At 39.9% G+C, this 26419-nt stretch overlaps 1 protein-coding gene across 2 annotated transcripts in view; it reads left to right on the top strand.

The window, feature by feature from the left end:
- The first annotated feature begins 7729 nt into the window (after positions 1-7729).
- Positions 7730-26419, top strand: part of Adam28 (ADAM metallopeptidase domain 28) — a 55131-nt gene continuing 36441 nt past the window's right edge. The window contains exons 1-9 of one of the 2 annotated variants that reach the window (XM_021203656.1): positions 7730-7933; positions 14460-14563; positions 16249-16325; positions 17034-17112; positions 19248-19324; positions 20836-21028; positions 23859-23930; positions 24939-25010; positions 25576-25745. In XM_021203656.1, coding sequence (XP_021059315.1) covers positions 7882-7933; positions 14460-14563; positions 16249-16325; positions 17034-17112; positions 19248-19324; positions 20836-21028; positions 23859-23930; positions 24939-25010; positions 25576-25745 — 896 coding nt within the window. In that variant the 5' untranslated portion in view covers positions 7730-7881. The remainder of the gene's footprint in view (positions 7934-14459; positions 14564-16248; positions 16326-17033; positions 17113-19247; positions 19325-20835; positions 21029-23858; positions 23931-24938; positions 25011-25575; positions 25746-26419) is intronic. The other variant, XM_021203657.1, reaches the window with a different exon arrangement.

Genomic DNA, 26419 nt, shown 5'->3' with positions numbered 1-26419 from the left:
TCGAATATAGTATTAAAAGTAGCAAACAGAACTAGGATCACAGCCCAGAGGCTGGGAGGATGACACAGAAAGTAGAACGTGGTCTCAGAGAAACTTTAAAGACAAGAAAGAAGTAGGCATTGTGATAAAGAAGAGGGGATCCAGAAGTAGTGGTGATCCAGGGTCCCCAGTGGGCAAGAGAAAACCCAAGAGTGTTTGGGTAACACCAGCAGACTTCACCATTCTCTAGCTCTCAGCTCCTTTCTGAACTTAACAGCCACTTTCATGTTTCTTTTCTTTGGGATAACAATTTTCTTCCAATTGTTCAGAAAGTCTATCCTAGCAAAAGTTATATCAGTGACTTTAAAATACACTAAGCTATGCATAATACAAACTTGATTGGAGATATTTGATCTATTAGGAAAGTGAATTTGGCCTTAGTATTGTATTGATGATGGAAAGATGGGGCTATGTGTGGTCAGTCAGGTATATGAAGAGAAATTGTTAATGGTCAAGTCTTTGAAGTAGACAGGTAAAAATTCTTCTAGCCTGGCCATTTGCATAACTGAGAGACCGGAGGAAAAGTTGGACAAATATCTTGGTGGACTTAAGTTATAATGTTAAGAACAATATGGGAAAAGGAAAAGAACAACATAATAAATCCAAGAGTGCCACTGTTTGAAAAGAATTTAGTCAAAATATATTTTAATTGTCTTAGTTTGTATGAATTGACTCTGAAATGATCTTTAAGAAGGTAGGAGATAAGGAATCTCAACGGGTAGCTGCGTAAGTAGGCAAGGGTTAGAGTAAGACACACTTTTAAAATATACCAGATATATACATTATTTTAAAGCTCTTCCATTAAATAAGAAATTTTAATTTCTTCAGATTTCTAGAGAAAGACACACCATTTATCACACAATTTTACCCAGTTCATCTTAAACCCATAAAGACAAGCTGTAACCTTCCATTCTAGAACCTCCCTCCCTCCCTCCCTCTCTTCATTTGCGCTTTCACTTTCTTGGCCTATTAACATTTTTTTAGAGGGAAATATTAGCCTGATATTTCTTCCACCCTTCAGAGAACAGCTTTACAAACAATACACACTTATGAACAGTATCTGCTCAAATGTGTCTTTATCTCTCCATGGAAACTGTCTTTGGGAAAGACATCTGTTACTGCCTCATGATTCGTTCCTGGTTCTATAGTTAACTGTTGGGGGGTATTTGGTGCTGTTGAACACTTACCTATGTAGAAACTTTCTCCTGTACATGCTCCCTAATTTCTCATCTCATTGACTTACTTATTCTTAGGTGTTTCAAGGCTTGGTTTCCCCTTCTTGTATTCTTTGTGTAAATGCAGTTGTGCAATGCTCTCATGACTGTTGTTACAGTGTGTTCACTCTCATACCCACAGACTGCTCTATGTGGCTGGTGGGAGAGTCTTGGTGAAAATATTACGCACATATTTTCTGTTTTCCACCTAAAGGGGTGGAGAAAGGAGAGTCTGTCAATGTGTAAGGAGACTTCTATATTCCAGATACACTCTATATCAATAAATACGGCAAAGAAAGGAAATCAATAGTGAGGCTGCGGCAGGGAGAGATGGCATGAATCTCCACATATGTGATAAATACAGATACTTAAATGCAAAAAGTTTATACAGTTATCAGAAGACTCAGAAGAAAAGTTGAAAGGCAGTCCATAGACTGTCCTGACTCAGGGGAGTCAGTCTTGTTTGGTTGAAGCCTTCAGCTGATTAGATGAGGCTCACTCACAGTGAGAAGAGTAATCTGCTTGCTCATAATCCACTAAGTTAAGCCTTATCCTCATGTTCAGACACCTTCACAGAAATAGGCCCAAGAATATTTGAGCAAATGTCTGAACATGAAGACTCAATCAAGTTGACATATGAGACAAAACACGACATGTGTCAAAAACTCTAACCTTTATCTTTTGTAAACTCTCCTTTCAACTTTTAATATTTATTCAGTTGCACTCATGTTCTCTGCTGTTGAACAATTTTCAAACATGGATTTATTATTGCTCAGTTCAAACTGAATAAAATCTAGGACTATGTGAATGTCTGTCATTCATACACAATATTTGCATAAATGTCACACACTAACAGGAGTGCATGTCTATAACTCTAGGTAGAAGGGGTGACACTTTTTTCTATTTGAATTCTCCCAGCTTTACTAACAGCCCTGTACCTGCCTAGACACACACAACACATAAACAGCTAAGAATAGGATGCAGTACCCATGGAACAAAGGATTCCATGCTGACTTTATGACTAAAAGAAGGATAACTGAAAAAAAAAAAAATAGTAGAGCCAAAAGGCCGCACATCACAAGCTCCTGAGTCTCAGAAGAAATGCAGAGAAAGGGCTGTGCGCCTTTTATTAGCAAAAACAATTCAGAGCCTTACAGTTTCTTGTTCAAATACAAGCTCCACCTTTGGTAAGCTGAAACTATTTGATTTTCAGCTTAGTAAAGGCATTAAACAAAAAAGAAGGAAAGCTGTGAGTCTTTGTTATCAGCTCAATTACCTGTATTTGTACAAGGTGATACTTTCTTGCTTAGAGTCTAATTTATGACCTACCAACAAGCCTTCAAGCCCTGGATTTGAAGGCTAAGTATTTATGCCATGTTCCATTTGGTCCCCTGTAGTAGGACATGATGTCTCTCATTATACATTCTGTTGGTTACGTTGTGATAGCTGATCGGCAGAAGTGCTCTGTGTGTGATCAGGCTAACACACCACTTACATCCTGGCAGAACATTCCTACCTAGAGGGAAGGCAGATGTTGCCCATTCACAGAGCTGTGATACATTTGTGCCTTCTCCCTTCATTCCGGTGTGGTAGAAAGACACAATTAAATCAATTTTATGAGTTTCCTGGTGCTTTTGGATCTGGAAGCATAAGATGGCATTCCCTCCCCACTCTGTTCCCACAGATGTGGCTCTCTGGTCAAAGAGCCCTCCTTCTCAGTTCCTGCGCATTCAGGAGTGATGGGATTCAGTTCAGTGTCATCTACAGAACCACTCAGGTGAGTCCATCACAGGAACTGGGCTTTACCTCCCTCTCTGATGCCAAAAGTCTTCCCACAGCCCTGGTTGCTCAACATTTTCAAGTGGGCCAGGTAACTCAGCATGGCATATGGCGACCTCTTTCCTAGAAGGTGAGAATATGGGACATGTACTGTGTCATTCTCATCTGCCCATCTCTAGGATATCATTTGTTCAACTATCTCCTTAATCTCCTCCTCACTAACAGAATACATGGGACACATAGACGGTAATGTGTTTTCCTGCACTGTGCAATTCTTCACCTGTCATCCACCTTAGTGGAAAGATAGGGGATCAGCTCTTCTGGTTCAGGACATGAAGCAGTTGGTCAGAGGACAAGCCAAGGTCTTTCATTCATCTGAACTCTTAAGTAATAAATTTTGAAAAGTATCTTTAAGCTCTTTAATAAGGTAAGCATCCAGAGATCACAGCACAGCAATATATTTATTTAACCAAAGCTAATCTATACATCTGGAGAAGTCAACCCAAACTGGGTCAGTCTTCCCACTCCATATTTTTGGCACTATCACAAATACAATACATCTAACTCTTGTTTTGAATATGAGGCTCCCTACAGGCTCATGTGTTTAATTACAAGGTCACAAGTTTGTGCCTTTGCCTTGGAAGTTTAGAGGAACTTTAGGACTTAGGGCTGCAAAGTAGACATTACAGGGGTCTAGTCCTGTCTCACTTCCAGCCTGGGCTCACTCTACCATATGTGAACAAACAACACCACCATCTCTCATTACCACGGCAACTGCAGTTATTACCCTTTTCCCACTAGGATGAACTGGACGCTAAACTACGAACCACAGTAAATGCTCCACTCTTAAGTTGTTTCTGTTGGGGATTTTTATCACTGCAACTATAAAAGTCAACAATGCAGACCTTTCTTATCCCTTTGCCCATTTCTCTGGCTCTTTCTCCAGCAGCTTCTTCCTTGAGATGGGCACCAAAAAAATGGAAAGTGGGAGGTGGGTAAAGGGACATTGTTTCTACTGTACATATCTGCCCCACGCCTGAAATGCAGCTTCTTAGGCTAGGCATGTGGCAGAATGAATCGACAGCCTCGGTTTCTCCTTGCTGATTGGGTGTTAGCAGGGTGCTCTCCCTAGCAACATCCCAGCCAGCATCCCTGAAGGGCAGTTTTACAGAGACCTCCTAGTGAAAGGTGACTCCTCAGTGAGGGTGTTGAGAGCTGGACAGACCTACTGGTGAGTGCCAGCGGGCCTTGGTTTCTTCATGTGTCGCTGAGATTTGCAATGCTGTTAAGCTTTCCTAAGCACTATGGCATGGGACTGGAGAGCTAGCTTACCATGTAAGTGCTGCTCATTGACCTTGCAAGAGGACATGAGTTTAGTTCCCCAACACCTACAACTGGAAACTCACAACCCTCTTTAATTCAACTTCAGGGGCATCTAATGCTCATTCTGGTCTCTGTTGGCACTGTACACACCTTGCATATATACACACATATAAATAAATGAACAAACAAACAAATAAATAAAATATAAATAAAGTTAAAAGTAATTGGTGAAATTACAAAAAATGTACTCAAAATTGTATTAGACACGTATTGAAGGAGGTGGTTTTCCCAGCATCCCTTCCACAAATCACAGTATGCAAGAGCTGTAAAGTTGCATCCGAGGTTTAAAACATTGATGAGCTTTGCGTTCAGGTGTAGCGGGAAATATTAAATAAAAATTCCATGCTACCCCTGGCAAGGCACTGGCAGACAGGCCAGCCTGTTCTCAGACTGGCAGACTCTCTGACCCAGAGCACTGAAATCTCTCCACTTGGCTCTCTAAGCTCCCATGGCAGGTTATCGGCATGCCAGCCCCGTGCTGCCAAATTCTCATGGCTAGTTGGGGTGCACTTCTTGCAAACCCATGCTTTGCTTCTCTGTACCTTTCTCTCTGGAACCCAGTTGAGCCACCACGTGAAGGAAAACACACAAACTTACTTTAGAATCAACAGGTAACACAATCACTGGGTGCAGCAACTAGCATCCTAATTTGTAAGCTATTCTAAGTTACAAATCCTCCTTTGGGATCTGCCACCTGAACTGGGGGCCTCCGCTACCTACATTGTGTCCTCCATCATCCTCCTGTCCAAAAGTCCCTGTTCTTTTCTCCCACTTCCCCGCCTTCCTCTCTCTGACCCGGAAGTCCCACCTTCTCACCCACTGATTGGCTCCTTGAAATCTTTATTCATTAGGGGAAGGTTCTGCCACATTCAGGTCCAGTTTCATCCCCGCTGTTTGTAATGTGATTCTTGAAAAGTGATTATCTTGCAGGGATCTTTCTTCAGATGATCTTTAGCTCAGAGAAGCTGGAGTTTATAGGGAACAATGTAGACACTTCACTTTACAAACAAATGTCCAATGTATACTACTATTGTTCCCCATAAAGCAGGTTTGAATCAACTGCTAGTTGCTGCTTATTGTGTAACGTTAGAACTGACTGGTATCTGTGTGAGATCTAAGACAAAGTCATTCAGTGAGACATGGAAAGAGGTGCAGCAAGGAGAAACTGGAGGAATCGCACCCCTGTATGAGTATTCCCATTCAAGAGCCCCGTGCTCCTTCCCCTCTTGCTGGGGCATCTATTTCTGTAACCTTCCGGCTTCTGGAGAGGCCATGGAAGACCATGCATCAGCAGCATCATGTAGGGGGCTGGCAATTCTTAGCCATCCCCAAGATCCACTTTGACAATTTCTGTCGATCTTCTTTTCCCTTGCTTCTATTCATCATTGGGTTTTTATTAAATTCTAAGTTTATTCAGCTTGTTCTGGAACTCTGCTCTGACAGCATCTTCCACGGCGACTGTGTAACACTTAATCACTGTTCTGAGTAAAGATAGTTTGTCCTATGTCGGAGAATTACTGGGGAATGTTACTTCTGTGGATGATGGCACCATTCAGAACATGGTTGTGATCTTATATCAGAGGCCTGTGTGCTGAGCAAAGAGAGCAATGGTGCCCAATAACCCATGCTTACAGATGACCACATATTCTTGTTCAAAACAGTTGTTAACTGGGTTCACAAGTCACATGCTTATGGAAGAGTTATGGTTCCTGGAGTAGTCTTATGGAAGAAAATTTCATAAAAAATGTTTAAAATTTTTGTTTCTCTTTCTCCTCCTCTTTCTTCCTCTTTCTCTTCCTTGTTTTCTTCTTCTTCTTCCTCCTCCTCCTCTTCCTCCTCCTCCTCTGCAACAGCATTCTTTAGCTCAGGCTGGCCAAGAACTCATTATGGGTCCCAAATTGGTTTCATTCACACTTGTAGCAATCCTCCTGCCTTAGGCTCTCAAGTGCAGGTGTTATAGGTAGATTGAAAATCTTGAAATGTTTAGTAAAGACAACATTGCCCAGCTCACAACAGATAATGGGTATTGATCCCAACCAGGGATGTTGAAATAAAGTAATACTTATTTATGTATAAAATAATAGTTCAAGACAGCCCATTCAATAAGACTTTAAAGCATGGAGTTCAAATTCCACCCCTTCTCTTTTCTGCATGAGTAATGTGAGCACCCAGCCTAAACCTCTTAATCTACACAATGGAGACGACGAGTCTTAATCTTCTGGAGACTTAATGTTTTTTAAACTCCATTTTTTTCACATACAAAGTGGAGATAAAATGGTATTTGAAACACAAATGTGTCGGTAGGACTAATATAACAAGAATACTAGTTTAGGAGGGCACCTAAATTTTAATAAGCAACTGAATTCTATCTTTTGGTTACAGAGCATGATTTCTGCACATATCCACTTTATCCTCATAATGGCAACAACAGACTCAGAGCCGCCCCTCCTCCATCCCTGTCATCTCCTTTCATCTTATCCCAGTCTTCAGTTAGGATACAAACACCTTGGCAATCTGCAGAGCCTCATACTTGTGTTACTGAAAATTATTATTTCAGGGGAAGGCATGTAGCTCAGTTGGCAAAATGCTTGCCAGTCATGCGTCAAACTCTGCATTTGATCTGCAGGGATGCATAAAAATTGAGTGGGAAGGTAAACCCTACAAATCCCAGAACTCAGGGGTTAGAGGCAGGTGAATCAAGAGTTCAAGTTCATTGTGAGCTGCACAGCATGTTGGAGGCTAGCCTGGAGTTTGTGAAATTCTGTCTTTAGAAAAATCTTAATTCAGGATAACCTAAGCTTCTTGTGAACATCATTGTGTGAGAATACAGTGCAAGGTGATTGAAAATAATAATTTCACATATATTAGATTTAATTAGAAACCATTCTATAAATCAAATGTATATATGCAGAAGAATAGTATTACCCACAACTTTTATTGATTTAGCTAAAAATGACAAATTCATATGTTTAAACAATATATATATATATATATATATATATATCACATGTACACATAATAATGCATGTGTGTATATAGCACATACATATTCGAAGAATTATATTCCATATATATATATATATATATATATATATATATGATATACTGCCTGGCATATATCAAATATGTCGAGGCAGTTACCTCCTTGTGACCTATTGAGCTATAAAATTGCACTGAAAACTTGCTATTTTAAATTTGAATGGGTAACACAGGGAAGAAAGGGAAGGAAACAATAGCTCGTAATAGAGGAAATTTTAGAGCCAGCCAAGAGGCAGCCAGGACTTCCGCCTGCCATGCCATTGCGGCAGAACCACAGCTCCCAAGTTGTGCAACACCTTCAGTAAACACTTGCTGAAGCGTACACAATGAAGCAGGGAGTTTCATTCTGTCTCCCTTAAGAGGAGGCTGGGGCAGAAGCAACCTCACAGGTGTGAGTGGAGACAGTCACTGCTCCTGGGACTGCAGAATGCAGCAATGGAGTCTTCTGGTAGTCTCTTTCCTTCTTTCTCCAGCTCCAGGTAGGTGTTAACCCCCTTTGGGTTCTGGTCACCATGTTGCAGGACTGCATGCTGTCTGCTCTTGCTCTTATGGTATATAATATGTTGGCTATCTGGTGTTTTATTTTCCCCCTTTAACTAGCTTTTCTAACTATTTGGACTGGTTTTAATCTGTAGTCTGGGACCTGTGATGGATGTGAAGGAGAAAATTAAAGGTTTTCTTGAAACATTTGCATGTCGGCTCTGACATCTTTAAAAAGAGAAGGGGAAGCTCTCGTATATTTAAACCATGAATATGATCTTTGAGCTCAAAAGCGAAATCTATCAGCACTAGTTGCATCAATTTTTAAGTCAATAAAACAGCAGATGTGAATGGTTGTGACTGTCAATACTTGAGGAAAGTACCCACTCTTATAATTGGGGCAGGTTCAGCAGCTTACATTATTTAGGACTGCACAATTTTGTGCCCAGAGAGGATAGATATCATTCAATGGTAGGGGTCCGTATCCACAAAGCACTGTGATGTTATTGGTGAAGAGGAGTTTCCATCCCATGTGGCTGATAACCCAGCTCCAGTGCACTGGTTAGGGCAGACACCTAACAATTTAGATGCCGTGACTACTACCCCCTAACAGCGTGCCCTAGCCTGCAGCTCTCTCCATTTTAGACATTTTCAGCTCGGATTCACATGCCTGGGATCTGTGGACACATTTCTCTGGCTTGTTCTGTGTTTGGAGCGTCAATCTCCACACTAGCTGGCAAATGTGTTCTTAGACCATAGAATGTTTGCTGGGGCCCAGGAATAATTGTGAACAATTGTGAAGCCATCAAGCACAGAAGAATTGTCCTCCTGTCTAATCCCCTAGACACCCCCCCCCAAAAAAGGCTTCTGCATGGTTTTCCAGACTTGTAAAAATTGTTCTTAATATCCTTAAATAGTTAGGATACTAATATATCCTTAAAGGCATTACCCCTTGACTCTAAATTCCTAGATTTATACAAATCAAAGAGTAGAAATTATTTCCTTTAGTAGGAATTTTTTTTTAAAGAACTATTTATTTACTTTATGTGTAAGACTACACTGTAGCTGTCTTCAAACACACCAGAAGAGGGCATCAGATCCCATTACAGATGGTTGTGAGCCACTATGTGCTTGCTGGGAATTGAACTCAGGACCTCTGGAAGAGCCGGCACTGCTCATAATCACCAAGGTGTTATCTCTGGCACCAATTTTTTTTTAAATAGGAAGTCTTTCTTTTCATATTCTAAAACCATGATCCCCAAGACTCTTGGGGGCTCCAACTCTTGTTAGAAGCTGAAGAACGACTTGGGGTCTCGTTCTGTTCAAGGAGAGGAAGTAACTTATCAGGCAGCTCCAGTACAAGAGTCCCATGGGTAAGGGTGGGACCTATGGATGCCACTGTCTTTCCAAAGAAATCAGGCACCAAACTGTTTCTGCTCCCCACAACTCTGCATCAGGAACATGGCAGCAAGAGATGTAAAGCCTTAGAGTCATGCCTAAAAGTGTGACATCACTCTGAGGATGTGATAATAGGCATTCTGATTGCTCTCCCGAAAGGGGGCACTTATCTTGAGTTGGATGTCACACTGCCTCTCTTTATCATCCATGTTGTGCTTTCCAAGGCATCCCCCTGCCTCTGAAATACCCTTGCTAGATTCCGAGGGGACTGGTTTCACTGCCAGAATGCAAGTAACAAAGTTTTGTTTTCTTATCTCTTCCTCCGTACTTCTCCCTCCCATCATCAGAACCCTTTGCACGTGCCCTCTGCCAATAACTTTGACCTGCTTCAACGATTATTTCTAAATAAATGATGGATATGTAAAACAGGGCCTGGTGCTTGTAATGAGTCTCACCATCCCCTGAGAAAAGTGGCATGGGATTTCATCATAGGGAAAGAAAAAACAAGTATTTAAAAGGACATAGCAAGTGTTCGGAGGAAGAGACAAAGGCAAGTCTCCATCCTGTTTCAAGTGTATGTCCAAGAGGGCACTTTGGCTTAAAAAAAAAAAAGTAGCAGTTCTTTCTAGTGACTGGAAAAAGTAAGCCAGTAGGCACAATTTAAGCTATATAACCATTAGAATATGAGTTCTAGTCCTCCCCATTCTCATTTTTACTGAATAACATTTAGAAGTACAAGTATCTGAGGGAACAGAGAGTTAATGCCAATGCATAAACTTGCATTAAAGGCTGAATGATTCCTTTGCAAAGACAACCCTGAAACAATTTAACAGATTTGAAGGAAATTTAACTGGAAATGAAGTTGCTGCTATTAGATACAAATGACCCAAAATGAACCCAGTTAGAACAGCATTCTATAGTGAGGTCAGCTACATCAATCTCATTAATGAGCATTGCTTTAAAAAAAAAAAAAAAACTAATGAGTGATTAAAAGAATCTAACCCACAATCCCACACTCACACACCTCTAACTCAAACCAAAATAACTTTTTCTCTTGATCCAGTTTTGCCAGTAGAAACTTACCCAACACATGAGTTCTGTGGGAGAGAGGAAACAAGCATTAAAATAAATTAATGAAACATATTGTGTTACATCTTGGATTTGTGTAATCCCTGGATGCCAGTTAGCTCTGTTTATGCTACTGGCTTCCAAATAATTAACTTGATTTTATTCACCTGGGAGGAGGTTGCTGCATCTCCATCAAATGTGAGTACATGTGAGGCAAACAGTATCTGTCTGCCCCATCTTTTCCTTGGTGTGGAAATCCCTACATCTCAAATATCTTAATTCAAGGGCCTTACAGCTTTCAGGAGAACCAGAGCTTTCTAAGAGAAATTCTATCTGTTTCTTTATAGAACTGACTGTGTTGTAAGAGTTCGGCATGAGCTGGAAACTTATTTCATTTAGCTAAGCGAATTAGCTAAAGACTTTAAGAAGAAATATTGTTTGTTTTGGTTTCTATTTGGAAGTGTTGCCCTACCAAAGAGTGAGCTGGGAATAAATTTTGTAGCTTCTATGTTTTGACTCACTATTTAAAACCCAGTTGTTGATTTCATGCACTATTCAACTTCAGATGAACTAAAATTGTGGGTATAACACAGAAAACTGCTTGCTGTTGGAAAGGACGACCTAGTTCCCTATTCACTTTTCTTGTCAAAAAGGAGAGGGGCTGTGAGCATTCTGTACTTATAGGAAGGCCCAGGTGTGGGTTGTCAGCACTTATGACTCAAAGAACAAGTCAGCTGGTTTACTGTTAGGGTCACACATGTTGTGGATGAACCCCACAGATGAGGGTTTGGGGTTGTTTTATTTTTGGCATTTTAATAAAATTTTAAAAAAAGTTTACATGAATGGGTGTTTTATATCTGCTAGCCAAGGCCAATAGAAGATGTCAGATCTTAAAGAGACAGTCTCCAGATGGGTGCTGGGAATCAAACCTGGGTCCTTTGGAAGAGTAACTTAAACACCGAGCCCTTTCTCCATTCCTCCAATATGGTATTAAAAATATTGCTACTTTTAATTGTGTGTGTGTGTGTGTGTGTGTGTGTGTGTGTCTGTGCACACGCACATAGACTGTAGTTGCCTGGAAAGACCAGAAAAGAGTGTCAATTGCCCCAGAGATGCAGATTCAGGCCGCTCTGAACCACCTAAGATGTGCTCTAGGAAGTAAACCGTGGGTCTCTGGAAGAACATGAAGTACTTCTAATGACTGAGGCATCTCCGCAGCCCCACTCCTCCTTACAATGGCAACTAAGGAAGAGATTTGTTGAGGCGGCATCAGTGAGAGGTGGCTTCATGACTCAATATCTATGGGTCTAATTGTGCTGATTAGTCACCATAGTACACCAGGCAGCATGCGGGCTCCTTAGGGTGTGTTTGCTCTGTGTCAGTGAACGAAAGGAAGCAGCAGGGAATTGTGCCCATGTCACTAGTTCATTTCTGGCAAGAGCTGTGACATCTTACTGCTATGAAGTAATCATGAAATTTTAACAGGAAGAGAATGATCATTCCACATTTTAGAACTTCAAACATTTTTTTTTGTAAATAATACTATTACTTTGCTTCACCAACATTACAATTGATGGCATATATATATATATATATATATATATATATATATATATATATATATATATTTGTACTGGCTAGCTTTGTGTCAACTTGACACAGCTGGAGTTATCACAGAGAAAGGAGCTTTAGTTGGGGAAAGGCCCCCATGAGATCCAGCTGTGGGGCATTTTCTAAATTAGTGATCAAGCGGGAGAGGCCCTTTGTGGGTGGGACCATCTCTGGACTGGTAGTCTTGGATTCTATAAGAGAGCAAGCTGAGCAAGCCAGGGGAAGCAAGCCAGTAAAGACCATCCCTCCATGGCCTCTGCATCAGCTCCTGCTTTCTGACCTGCTTGAGTTCCAGTCCTGCATCCTTTGGTGATGAACAGCAGTATGGAAATGTAAGCCGAATAAACCCTTTCCTCCCCAACTTGCTTCTTGGTCATGATGTTGCTCAGGAATAGAAACCCTGACTAAGACAATATTTAATAAAGATTTATATTAAATTCCATAAACATAAAGAGCACAGGATCACTTCAGGTCTTCAAAAGAGCAAGCAACTCAAGAACTTTGTATGTTGGGCTTCGTCATGCATGGGATGGGAACCAGAAGGATCTTGAATTTGAGGCTAGCCTACTGAGGCCCTGGTGAAACAAGGAACAAATAAACAAAATACAAGAAGAAAAAGGATAAAAGTAAAGAAAAGGAAAGCTCTTGTACAATTGCTAAAGAAGTATGACAGTGACTTATTTGTCATATCTGATGAAAATGTATCTGAGTGACTATGACCTTTTTGAAGACACAAAAGTGGTTTGTGTTTATTTGTATGCTATAGACTACGTGACATATGATAGACACAGCCTAATTGGCCCTCACTTTTTAAGCAGTTAAAATTTCAAATCTTAAATTAAGATATTATAGAATCTGTAATATATATATTAAATATATATATAATTTTATGTATGTGAATATTTTGCCAGTATGTATGTCTATACTCAACTTTCATGCCTGGTGGCCAAGGAAGACAGAAGAGGGCATCAGATTCCCTGAGCTGTAGTTACTACAGTTGTGAGCTGCCATGTGGGTGCTTAGAGGAGAGCCTGGGTCTTCTGTAAGAGCACCCAATGCTCTTAACTGCTGAGCCATCTCTTCAGCTCTAGCTTTATTTCTGAAACATTTCCTAAGAGTGAACCCTAAGCTACAGAGTTCCTTTACTACCTCAATTGCTATTTGACCCTGACTGCATCCTTAGAGCTTCATAGCATTGTCCAACCTACCAAGTTAAATTGTTCTTGCGTGATCAAATAAATTAAAACCATTTCAAACTGACCAGAAAGTGGACATCATTAGAAATTAGAAAAAAATTTGTTTCAGTTCTCAGAAAAATAAAATAAAAACAAATAAGTATTTTATGTTCTGGGATGTCACTACACTAGGCTGTCAAGTGCTATAATTCCAAGTGACCCATGGCAGTTATGCTTGTTGAGCCCCCTCAGTTATGTCTGCTATTAGATGAATCAAAATAGTATAGTATTTCAATGAGCTAGGATTATATTCAGAGTAGCTGCAAATCACAACACAGAGAAGAAAAAGCATCTTTCCTAAACCCGCTGCCAGCATCCTGCCTCAGTTCTCTAGGTTTTGCTGTGTCTTCATCCCAAGTGGACCTTGAACCCTGTGGCAGAGAGAGTGGGACCATTCAGGTTCCCTCCAGAGCTTCCCACAGGGATCTGCATTCCTGTGGACAACAAAAAGAAAACTTAAAAATCTAATAAAAAATGGTTGAAAGCCCCATATTTCTCTTTAGCCTAATTTCTAGGAAATGCTTGGACATGAGTCTCCTCAATGAATGGGTTGAGATGAATTTACACTTTCTTCCTTGTGTGACTCTAGCTACCACATAGCTCTTCCCTGGTCAGTGACTCCTCACAGACCCTCTATTCTAATTTTCATAATTTTTCTGCCCAAGATGAAGGTTTGTCAGTGTTGCTCACGTCAGCCCTCTCTCCGAGCTTAACATTGGAGCTTTTTCTTACTGGGACTATGTTTCAAATATTACTATTGAAAATTCCATGGAACATGTCTTCAATCAGGAATGGTGGGTGGCTGTTTCCAATCTCATATCAGTGTGGTGTGGAGTGTTTGTGCCTCATTACGGGAGTGATCGGTCAGCTTCCAGGAGAACTGGATTCTGCCTAGCTTCTGCTTAGCCTTTACCTTGCTTCATTCTCCTGCTGGGCAGTCACTGCCTAGATCCAAAGAGTAAAGAGAAATGAGAGAGTTGACAAGAAATACTGTCATCAGAAAGGCACTTGCAAATATCTTCTTGAAAAATATTAAAAGTCAGAGATTAAATTTGGGGGTGGGTAGGTGGGGTTCTGGTTGTTGTCTACTTCTCCCTGTGTCTGGAACCACTGACATAACTCACTGGAGGTCTCTGTGGGACATCAACCATGGGAGTGAGCAAGGCCACCATTCCTGAACAGCTACGTCTTCTTGTCCTTCTTTCTCCCCCAGTAAGTGCAATCAAAGAACTCCCTAAAGCCAAGAAATATGAAGTGGTTTATCCCGTAAGACTTCATCCATTGCGTAAAAGAGAGACCCAAGAGCCAGAGCCAAAGGTTAGTGTGCCTATGATTGTCTTAGTTCTTGTAAATGCATTTTATGTGTATGCTTGTTTACATGTATATACATGTGAGGTCATAGGTTATCCTTACACTGTCATGCTATCCACTTTGCTTGGAGAAACTAAGCCTCAAAAGATTGTAACACATTCACAACTAGGTTGGTTAGTGAGTTCAGACTTTGATATTTTATAACAAATTGCTTCCAAATAATTATATATATATATATATATATATATATATATATATATAACTTACCTGATCTATTATTTGCCTATCTACCATCTATCCATACATACTATTACATACAATTTAATTGTCTTAAATTAGAACCAGAAAATAAACAATGCAAATGCATGCAAATTGGCATTTTTATCTGAAATTTATAGCTTTTTCTATGTAGACAGCATTAAAATCTGTACAAGTCTTATATTGTAATGACACAGAACATTGTCAGCCAACACTAACTTAAATTTTTAATTGGTCACTAGAGTAAAGCTAATTATATGTGCCATGTGTCCCTGAGTTTGCATATGCATGTGCAGGTAGATAGCTGTAAAAACTATTTGTGCCGTGTGTGTGTGTGTGTGTGTGTGTGTGTGTGTGTGTGTGTGTGAGTGTGTATGTGCATGTACAAGTAGATAACTGTAAAGGCAAGAGGAAGCCACCAGACCTCTTGGAGATTGAGTTACAGGTGCTTGTAAGCTACCTTTTCTTGGGTGTTAGGGGTCCAACTAGGGTCCTCTGAAAGAGCAGCACGTGCTCTTAATGAATGAGCCATTGCTCCAGCTTCACAATGCTGATTTTTTGAGTGATTTTGCAGAGGCGTGTGCTTGATGTGATGAGCTCGGTTTTACTGGAGACACATTTCTTGCCTAGGTTACCTCTAAACAGTTACAGAAGACCTACACTAGTCTGGGGCATGGTGATCTAATGTAAAGGGTGAATGTGGATAGGCAGGGGTTGGTTCTCATTTCAACCACATGAATCCTAGGGATGGAGCTCAAGTTGCCAGGCAAGTGCCTTCACCTGCTAAGCCACCCACTATGCTGGCCCCAGGTAAGGAGACTTTATATGTCTTTGAAATAGCTCTACTCCCATCTACTCCCACATGACATCTCCTAATCTATGTTTGGAAATATAAATATTTATATTTATAATCAGTGATCCAAATAAAACCTTGCTAAATGCATCAAGACTATACATAAAGATATCAGATACAGAGCCTAGACTGTGGCTCAGTGGTAAAATGCTTAGCAAGCATTTGAAAGACCCTGGTATCAATTACCAGCACAAACATACACATTCACACACATACAGACACACATGCACATATACACAGAAAAACACATGCTCATATACACACATGGACATGCAGTCATATATGTTCAGACACACACATACATGCACACATAAGCACACATACATACACATACATACATGTACATACATATGCACATCAGTATATGCACACACACATGCACACACATTCATATGCATACATACTAACACAGAGCTAAATTGTCTATTTAGTTGACAGATTAATCTGTTGCCTATGGTCTAGACAGACAGTTGGTCTCACAGTCCACTGCTAGAGAAAAGCAAGCATTATTTGCTAAGGATTGAATCGGTAGACATAGCCATCTTTGGATTATCAGCGTAATTTTGTGTATTTTTTACAGGAAACATTTGAAACTGAACTAAGGTACAAAATGACAGTAAATGGAAAGGTTGCTGTGCTGTATCTGAAGAAGAACAAGTGAGTGTGTGTCCATCTGCTATTGTCCTCCTCAGCTACAAGTGTGGAAAGTGGCTGGCGAGGCTGCCATCTGCATTAGTGCTCCCCAAACTGACCCACAGTCTTCACTCCACATCTATCGGACCCAAGGAGTCGGTGAATTTTTTTTCTCTTACAATGGTAGAAACACATTAGGCAAAATAATAGTTTACTAGGCTTTTGACACTTTATAAATAACAGACGATGAAGTACCAGTAGACAGATTTTATTACTTTACCAAATGACTGGGTGGGTCCTATGTCATTTGCTTTAGATTTTGTTTGTTGCGTCTTGACAGAGGACCTCACAGGACTGTTCCCTGGAAAGGGCTGGGGCAGGGGTAATGCTGTGCCTTCTCACCAAACTGGTTGCAGTTCTTACTTCTGTCACCTTTGACCTCTGTTCTGCTTCTTCTCAAGTTTCTCCTGGAAATAACAACCAGGTCTCATGTGAACAGAGACTTGTTTCACAGCCCCCCCCCCTCTCTCTCTCTCTCTCTCACACACACACACACACACACACACACACACACACACACACACACCATCTCTCTGTTCAGCCTTTTCCTGTGTAGATTTGTCTGGAGCACAGGAGAAGCTGAGGAGTGGAAACTTGCCTGGGAAGCCTTCTTTGCTTTCTGGACTTTGCAGTTCATGTGTGTAACCGCGCTCCCCCTTTTTCTTTCTCCAGCAAGCTCCTTGCACCTGACTACTCGGAAACATACTATAATTCCAGTGGAAGCAAGGTCACCACGAGCCCGCAAATCATGGTATAACATCTGCTAGGCCCCTTGGTAATGGAGTGTGCCAGTGTTCTTGCCAGGCAAATACAACTAAAACTGCTTTTACAGCCTTGGTGGTGTTTGTTTGTTTTGTATTGTTTTCCCAAAAAAGCAGTAATGATTTAATGAATTTTTTCACATTATTACATTTTACTAAGATTGATGAAGGATGGCCCCAGTAACCATTTCCAGCTTTCATGAGAAGCAGGCAGAAGGAATATATATATATATATATATATATATATATATATATATATATATATATAAAATCTTTTATTTTTTACACTCCAGATTTTATCCCCTCCTGGTCCACCCTCTGACTGTTCCATATCCCATACCTCTGCCCCCTCCCAGCCTGTCACCATGAGGATGTCCCCACCCCCACCCCAACCCTCACCCCATCAGACCTCCCCACTCCCTGGGGCCTTTAGTCTCTGGAGTGGTAGGTGCATCTTTGACTGAACAAACCCAGACCCGACCAACCTCTGCTGTATATGTGTTGGGGCCTTATATCAGCTGGCGTATGCTGCCTAGTTGGTGTTCCAGTGTCTGAGGGATCTCAGGGGTCCAGGTTAATTGAGAGTGTTGGTCCTCCTACAGGGTTGCCCTCCTCCTCAGCTTCTTTCAGCTTTCCCCTAATTCAACCACAGGGGTCAGCTGCTTCTGTTTATTGGTTGGGTGCAAATGTCTGCATCTGACTCTTTCAGCTGCTGATTGGGTCTTTCAGAGGACAGTCATGATGGCCCCTTTTTGTGAGCACTCCATAGCCTCAGTCATAGTGTCAGGCTTTGGGGCCTCCCCTTGAGCTGAATCCCACTTTGGGCCAATCACTGGACCTTCTTTTCCTCAGGCCCTTTTCCATTTTTTGTCCCTGCAGTTCTTTCAGACAGGAACAATTATGGGTCAGAGTTTTGACTGGGATAGCAACCCCATCCCTCACTTGATGACCTTGTCTTTCTGCTGGAGGTGAGCTCTGCAAGTTCCTGCTCCCCACTGTAGAGCATTTCTTCTAAGGTCCCCCCAACTTTGAGTCCCGAGAGTCTCTCCACCTCCCAGGACTCTGGTACATTCTGGGGGGGGGTCCCCCACCTCCTATCTCCCTAGGTTGCCTGTTTCTACTCTTCTCTTTCTGTTGGCCCTCAGGGCTTCAGCTTTTCCCTCACCCAATACCAGATCAGGTTCCCCTCTTCCTTCCTGTTTCCTTTCTACCCAGGTCCCTTCTTCCCTACCCACTCCTTTTTAGAGTTGATTTCTGCAGACAGACTCTGTAACATGAAGAGCTAAGAGTGTCTGCTACATGTAGCTCTTTATTATCACACCTCTTGATTATGTGGTCTATAACACTCAAGACTACTTCCCCAACATCAAATGCAGACCTCCATATTGCCCTAAGTAACTCCACTCTTGATCTGTCCCCCAAACTCCCCCTCACTCCCATGGAGCCCACAACTGTGTGGCTCAGCATCCTCCTCAGGGACCCCTTCTTTGTTGCAACCCCTCAAACCTTCTGGGGTTACATAGGCCAATGCCACATCTCTTCCAAGATAGAAGGGCCACATGGAGAAATAACTCTGGTATTTTGCTCCAAATAGAATCATTGTGTGCCGTGCAAGTTCACCTAAATCAAGTTTCACTCTTAGGACAAACAACCTGAATAACCCATAAGTTTAGAAGAGGGGGCGAAGACGATCAGTCCTAATTGGAAAAAATATATAATTTTTGAAGAGGAAAAAATATAAGTCAGATGTTCAGAGAATTAAATTTTAAACAGATAACTAAGTACATTTTTTCTAAATAGTGCTCAGCTATTTTATACTGTGTCAGCAATATGAATATACTATAGTAAAATATAAAATACATTATTTGCAGTGTATAATGTTATATACTATACTATATTTAGGGTAATATGCAGTATATGAACTGTATAATATAAGTATTTGGGGTTATTAACTATTTTTAAAATTTGAGACAAAATGCTTATATTTAATTTTCTAAAATAGTCTCTAACTTAAACTACTGAGCAACAGAAAATTGTTGTTCCAATTAGTTTTACATTCTAATTGGCTGTGGAATCCAAGCGTTCTCAAGAATTCCCTTTACAAAGTGCCTTTTGTTTCCCTCAGGATAGCTGTTATTACCAAGGACACATCGTAAATGAGAACGTTTCCGCAGCCAGCATCAGCACGTGTCAAGGGCTACGGTGGGTGAGACGTGGGGGCTATGTTCACATCCCACGGATGCACAGTTCATGCTTGATAAGCCTGAACGCCCTCAGGAATAATTAGTTACATGATATAGTGAACTGTGATAGCGAACGGCTACAAAATTTTGAAATTTTGCATCCATACGGCATTTCTTTTCAAACATGAAATTTATGGAGCTGACCTGCCTTCAGTTGTGTTTTTATTCCTGACTCACATGTATAGTCAGACTCTTTTGGGGGAGTGCAGCTTCTCTTCTTTCTCTCCTCACTTTGATTTCTCTTTTGTTTTTATTCTTACAAAGATTGTATCCTCCTGCCTGTATTGACTCCCTATATGTGTCTGTTTACCCTCTGGTACTTTATCAATGCCAAGAACTGCTTAGTTTCCTTTTCTGTACTTCTAGGTGGATACCTGAAAGAATCTAAATCTCTATGTGTTCTGAACCAAGCAAATCAATTGTCTCATAAGTTCATTATTTTTCCTGTATCTTTGACCTCATGGCTGGAATAATCAAGTAATAACTTACTCAGTTGGGCATTATGAAGTCTGTGAAGACTCCCTCCCTCCAGCCTCCATTTCCTTATGAAGCCCCAGTGACTGCATTTTCTATTTCCTGCTTGACACTACATCTGCTTCTATTGAGACATCTTACTTCAACTGCCTTGTACTTCAACTAAATCATTTGAAACAAACATCCTTGCTTGCTGTCTTCCAGTTCTAGGAAGAACTGTATTCTCGTGCATTTCTACTTTATACTGATTAGATATAGTTGGATACATGTGTATTTGCTAAATAATTACATATACATTTTAAAGATGATTTCTACACATCCATTTTCTTCACTTTGAATGAAGGAGTTTATGGAAGAAGAGAGTGCAGATCTCTTTAGCCTCTGTTTTTAGTACAGTGCTTAATTTAGAATGAGTCTTATTAAATATAATACAGACTAATTTTAAATCATTGGAATGTTAGATTAATTAAGGAATGAAAATATGACTGAAATTACTCATCATTTGTACCAAAGATTGTAAGTCTTAAAAAACCATCTAATGAGCAATCAGCCATTTACAGAAAATAGATTGGAGCAGACAATAAGTCATCTTGGACTTTAGTCCCAGGGTTTGTGAAGAAGTTGGAAATCTGTGCTGACCACACGCTTCCCCTGCTCTCTTTCCACTGCATCCCACTCTCCTATTACTCATTAGGGTCTTCTATCTTACAGATTAAAAAATGAGGCTACTTAGTTAAATAACATTACTTTGAATTCACAGCTAATTTGAACTAGGCCTAGAATTTTAATCTCTTCTAAGACTCCAAAGTGTCCTTCACTTTCGAGGTCCCTATAATGTAGGTCCCTATAGTGTAGGGGCTGAGTGAGGAAACATTTCTCGTGTTAGCAGCAGATGATCTGGGTTATTTTCTGATCATGAGGACTTTGAGCACTCTGGCTGTACAACTCCAAAGCGAGACCATTGTGTTAAGACACCTGCATGCTTATGTTCCTCAGGGGTTACATCAGTCATGGCAATGAAAAGTATTTTATCGAACCTTTGAGCTCGGAGAACTTGGATGAACAGGCACATGCACTCTTCAAGGACGACTCCAATGAAGACCAGGAGAAGAGCAACTGTGGTGTGGATGATGCGCTATGGCTCCAAGGGCTGCATCAAGAAGTGGTCCTCCCTGCCACCAGGTTGATTGTGCGTAGGGTTTGCTTTGTGTCCTAACCTAGGTTCTAATCTTTTACCTTTGTCCTTTTCGTGTGTGTGTGTGTGTGTGTCCTGTATGTCCTGTATGTGCATGCATATGTATATACATGACCCTGTCAGTGTGTCTGTGGAGACTCTAGGTTGCTGTCAAGTGCATTTCTTAAATGATTCTCATCTTATATATTGAGGCATGATTGCAATATTGGTTCTCCATGAGTCCAGATCTTGCCATCTTGGATAGTCTGACTAACCATCTTGTTTGCAGAATCCTCGGTCCCCGCCCTTTCTGTAATTGGATTGGAGATAGGCCACTACACTCTCATCCATCTTTAACAATGGGTTTGCACATTTGAACCTCAGAGCTCACATTGTCACAGGCAGGGTTCTATCAGCTCAGCGATTTTTCCAGCCCTGGCTTCTAATCTTAACAGTAAGTTTGTGTGGCATTTTATAGTCAGTACTGAAACTAACAGTTTGTAGTTACACTCATGGTAAAATATTACTGCACATTAATTATTTACTCAATAAGAATCTGTGCATAAGCTTTTATCATCAACAATGTGCAAGGGCTAAAAAGAAGCCTGAAATATAATATCTGACAGCTAGGAGTAGACAACAGTGCCCTGTAAATCTCACAACAATACACATGTGTAGGAACTTCTCTTTTGAGGTGGAAATATGAGAAATTTGTCCTCAGAGATGTTCAGTGAACTGAGAATGCAGCGGCAGGCAGCATAAACACAGGACCTACCTGTTGGAGCATAGAATAGTCTTTCTTATGTGGAATCCTGTTATGACCACAGAAGAAAAAAAACAAACCCAGCTGTATTCAGCTGTGAGGTGTGCACTAAAATGTTTCTGTCATTTTGCTTTCATTGCTTAATTATCTCTTCCAAGTGTTCTCAGTATCTGTAAGCACCAGGCAGACTGGTTCTAAGTAAAACCATTTAACTAAGTTAAAAAACAAAACAAAACAAAACAAAAACCCAACAACAAACAAACAAACAAACAAACAGGAAAACCCAAGGTTGTTTCTCTTTACCATGGAATTAAATTTCACCAGCCTTATCTAGGAACCCAGACGAACTTGCTCTGGCTACAGGTTTCTCTCCATATCACTCTGGTTCTGGTTGGCACCAGCCTCTAGTCTTCCATCTCGAGTCTTTGGGAGCAATGTAGAAGTGGCCATGCTTTCCCGACTTGCTGCTGTGTTGGCTTTCTGAAGCACCTTTCTGGTCACCCTCTTCTGGTCAGTCACTTGATACTAGAAGCCCTGGTTAAACTGTTTTCTGCTTTTTGCCTTGGAATTCATCCCAGGTAGTCTCATTTAATCCACATTTTTTTCCTTCAAAGGGACTCTGTAGGGCTGGGATGTAGCTCAGTTAGTAGTAGTAATTTTTGCTAGGGTATATGAAACCATGCCAACCACTTTGTAAACCAGGTGCAAGAATGGTATTTGCCTGTAATTCCACTTAGAAGATAGCGGCAATGCAAGGTAATGAATGCAAAGCCAGCTTGGGATATATGAGTCCTTGGTTGTAAAAATAAAAAGGGGGGGGTGAGAGCTAGGTACTGGCTATTGTTACAAACATACTTTGAAATATTTGATATCATAATAGTAATATGGTAAAATAGAACTACTTGTTTATGCACCAAACACAATATGCTTTTTTCCCACCCTAGTTAAAAATGGCCACTGTTGGTTACTACTTGTGGTCCATGCATTGGAATTATTGCTGGTTTCTCATCTTTCCCCACATGGTGTCCATCTCTTCACATATTTCAGTTCTTCACTGAGCTCTCAGGCAGTGTCACAGGATCACCATGACAACTTGTATCGGTCCTTTCTATGTCTGTTCCCACCTTAGCAGAGTCTACTCTTCTTGTACTACGTTGAGTGATGTTTCATTATAAAATGCATCATGTTAAAACCCTTGGATGTCTTTCCAACCACCACATGTGATGTAAGATCCAGGCCACTGCCTGAGTTACAAAGTCTGTTTGATTCTGCCCAGCATCCCTTACATTGGTTGCCCCCTCACCTACAAAACTTCATTCCATTTATTCTGACAACAACAACAACAACAACAACAAGAAAAGATCTTTCCCTATTTTTTTAAAGATCTCACTGCCAACTAACTGCAAAGCTTGGTGTTTTAGGTTTTATTTGTTTGTTTGTTTGTTTGTTTTCTGGATTACATTCCAATTGTTTTCACTTCTTGGTTCACTTCCCATTTTTATGACTATGCTGTATAGGCCAAGCCTTTAAAAATGCCTTTTTTTTTATTTTCTTTATTTACATTTCAAATGCTATCCTGAAAAAAAAATGCCTTTTCTAATTGTCTATTTTGAAATTACTATCTAATCTCACATCTTCAGTCACTCATTGAACCCACCCACAATACTAATTACACTTGATACTTACATCTATTTGTTTGTCTCTTGTGTACTGCTGTACTGATGGACCAAGTCGATTTATCTATTCCAATCTCTAGAGTACTGTAAATGCATAGAAATTGGTAGTAAATATTTTTCCTATGGAAAATGGGAGGTATTTACATCTCATTAGATAATATATAAGAGTCTATCTTATATAATTTGTTTCTGATGATGGAATCATAAAAGACAATTATTTCTCTTCATTTTCTAACATTTTGAGCCTTGTCTGTATACATGCCAGGATGTTGTGGTAGAGTTAACATTGTAATATTGTCTGCCTGGATTCTCAGATACAATTCAAACTCTTCTAAGACCACACATGCTAAATAAAAGATCAACAGCAAAAGATATTGCCTTAGTCATGGTCTTCCTTCTATTTCAGAAGTTGAATGATGGGATGGTTCAAGAACCTAAGAAATACATAGAATATTATGTGGTCCTGGATAACGGTGAGGTAATTACATCAGATAAGTGTATCTCACAAAATTATCTTGTTTGTAACTTATTGTATGAAATAGATATGCCTAGACCCATTTAAAAAGATCAAGAATATAAACCACATGGAGATATTATTCTTTCTATGAAATTGATATTTATAATGAAACTTACAGATACTTCTCAGAAATAATGGACAAATATACATAAATCCTATTTTTGGCCCTAAAATTCTCTTTTCTTACTATCTTTAGAGATTGAAATTTAGTTTTTACTTAAACTCCTTTGTCATGTTGTCATTGGTAAGTTTGTTCATTTGTAATGTAATTTATACTCTGGGGGTAGCAGTCAAATATTTAAAAAAAAGTCCAGTGAATGGGCTCTTTGGAGAAAGGCAACCCTTGGTGATAGACATCATTTAATTTCTTTTCTAGGAACACATTTTCTAATTGTGAGTTTCTAAACAGGTTCTCTGTGTGTTTAATGACAACAAGGAAAATGTTTGGATCACAAAAAGATTGAGAAAATAATTATTGCAGAACTCAAATCTCTGGTCTTGTTGTGTTGGGCTCAATTACTCTGCATAGATTTAAAACATGGTAAACCATGCTTTGTACTATTTCTAAATATTTAGGAAACCATGGAAATTCAATGAAGACATACTTATAATAATCCCCTGCTTTATTTTATTGAAGTCTTGCTTAAGACAGTCTTGCTACATCCCCAATACTGTCCTTAATCATAGTCCTCTCTTGCCTTGGCCCTTCAATACTGAGATTACAAATGTGCCACCAGGCACGGCTAAATTTCTAAGATCTGTATGCTGACCTGCTATTAGGGAGAAAACATAGTATTATTCCCCAAGCTCCTTAATTTACATTGAAAAATGACTCAATTTGCTTTTAATTGTAAATTATTAATAACTGACAACTATAATCACCATAAAATAAATTTAACTGCCTTTTTAAATCTTCCAGTTATATTAATTTCTATCAGCTCTTATTTATGTCTTTTCATTGTCTTTTAGTTTAAGAAATACAATAAAAATCTTGCTGAGATACGAAAGAGAGTTCTTGAGATGGCCAATTACATCAACATGGTATGATATAATTTAGGAAGTGTAACTTTAAACACTTTGTGAAGGGGTGTTCCTGAGTGTTGTTGTGGATGAGCATGAATCTAGAAAGGAAAACAAGTCTTGTGGAGCTATGAGTTCCAGGGACTTTAAGGAATGACTCTGAATAGTGCTATTTCATTAGATATTCATACCACATGCTCTTAGGATCAAAAGATAACACGTCAAGTTTTATTTGGAAGAATTTTGTTTCCCAAAATCCACTTAAGAAAATACTGATAACCAAATTCTAGTAGAAAATCATTTCAGGGAGTTAAAGTAAACAAGAAACAAAATAGGCCTATCATCTCTGGATGCTGTAGAAAGTCTCTTACACACATTTTTTCTCATTCCATTTTGAAAATAACTCTCAAGACGTTACTTAAATGTAACATTCAGGAGCATTTTCTCTGGAGAAGTTCAATAATGCTCAAGGTGATAAAGGAAATGCGATACACGATGGTTTTTGAGAAACAAAATGCATTGGGAATATTAAAAACTGAGCTCACTACTCTACTTCATTGCTGTGCAATGTGCTCTCTTTGGACAGCTTTACAATAAGCTTGATGCCCACGTGGCCTTAGTTGGAGTGGAAATCTGGACCGATGAGGATAAAATAAAGATAACACCAGATGCCAACACCACCCTGGAAAACTTCTCTAAGTGGAGGGGAAATGATCTGCTCAAACGAAAGCATCATGATATTGCTCAGCTAATCTCGTATGTATAATGTCCTTTTGGCAAAATGAAAGTGATATATGAGGGCATAGGTAAACGTAAAAAGCTACACAGATTATATGTTAGTTTTTTTTAACATATTCAAACATGTTGTTGTTGAATATGTCTTTGCTTTGGGTCCAAAAAGCCTTTTTTCTTAAATATAGATAAGGTGAGCATTTATCAGAATTCTGTTTTATTGAGTCTACACAAAAGAAGGACAAATGTCAATCATGAGAAGAGGAATTGAGACTATGTTTAGAAGAACTGATTGGGGAAACTTATAGAATCAAAGTAAGATTGAGTATTATATCAAAACCCCACACTTAAGACTATTTGGCTGGAAGACCACTTAATAAGAAGAGCTAAAATAAATATAATGAATAAAAAATAGCCTTGTATTTTGGTGTATAAAATCAAGAATGTGCTCCCAGCACAGGGTCATAGTTACAGTGGGCATCAGACAGGAGGAAGCTGCCTCTGTGGACTTGAAATAGCTAGAGAGTCTGCTTCCTCAGTGTAGAATTAATTTATATTTTATACTGATCATAACAAATCAATTCAAAACTTATGTGTTAATATAAGCCTAGTTACCATATATATATGAGAGAGGGAGTCAGGGAAAGGAGGGAGGGAGGGAGGGGGAAGGAGAGGGAGATGGGGAAAGGGGAAATGAG

Source organism: Mus pahari, chromosome 8 (genome assembly GCF_900095145.1).
Source record: "Mus pahari chromosome 8, PAHARI_EIJ_v1.1, whole genome shotgun sequence".
Classification (NCBI taxonomy): Eukaryota; Metazoa; Chordata; class Mammalia; order Rodentia; family Muridae; genus Mus; species Mus pahari.
This window is presented reverse-complemented; position numbering and strand designations above follow the sequence as displayed.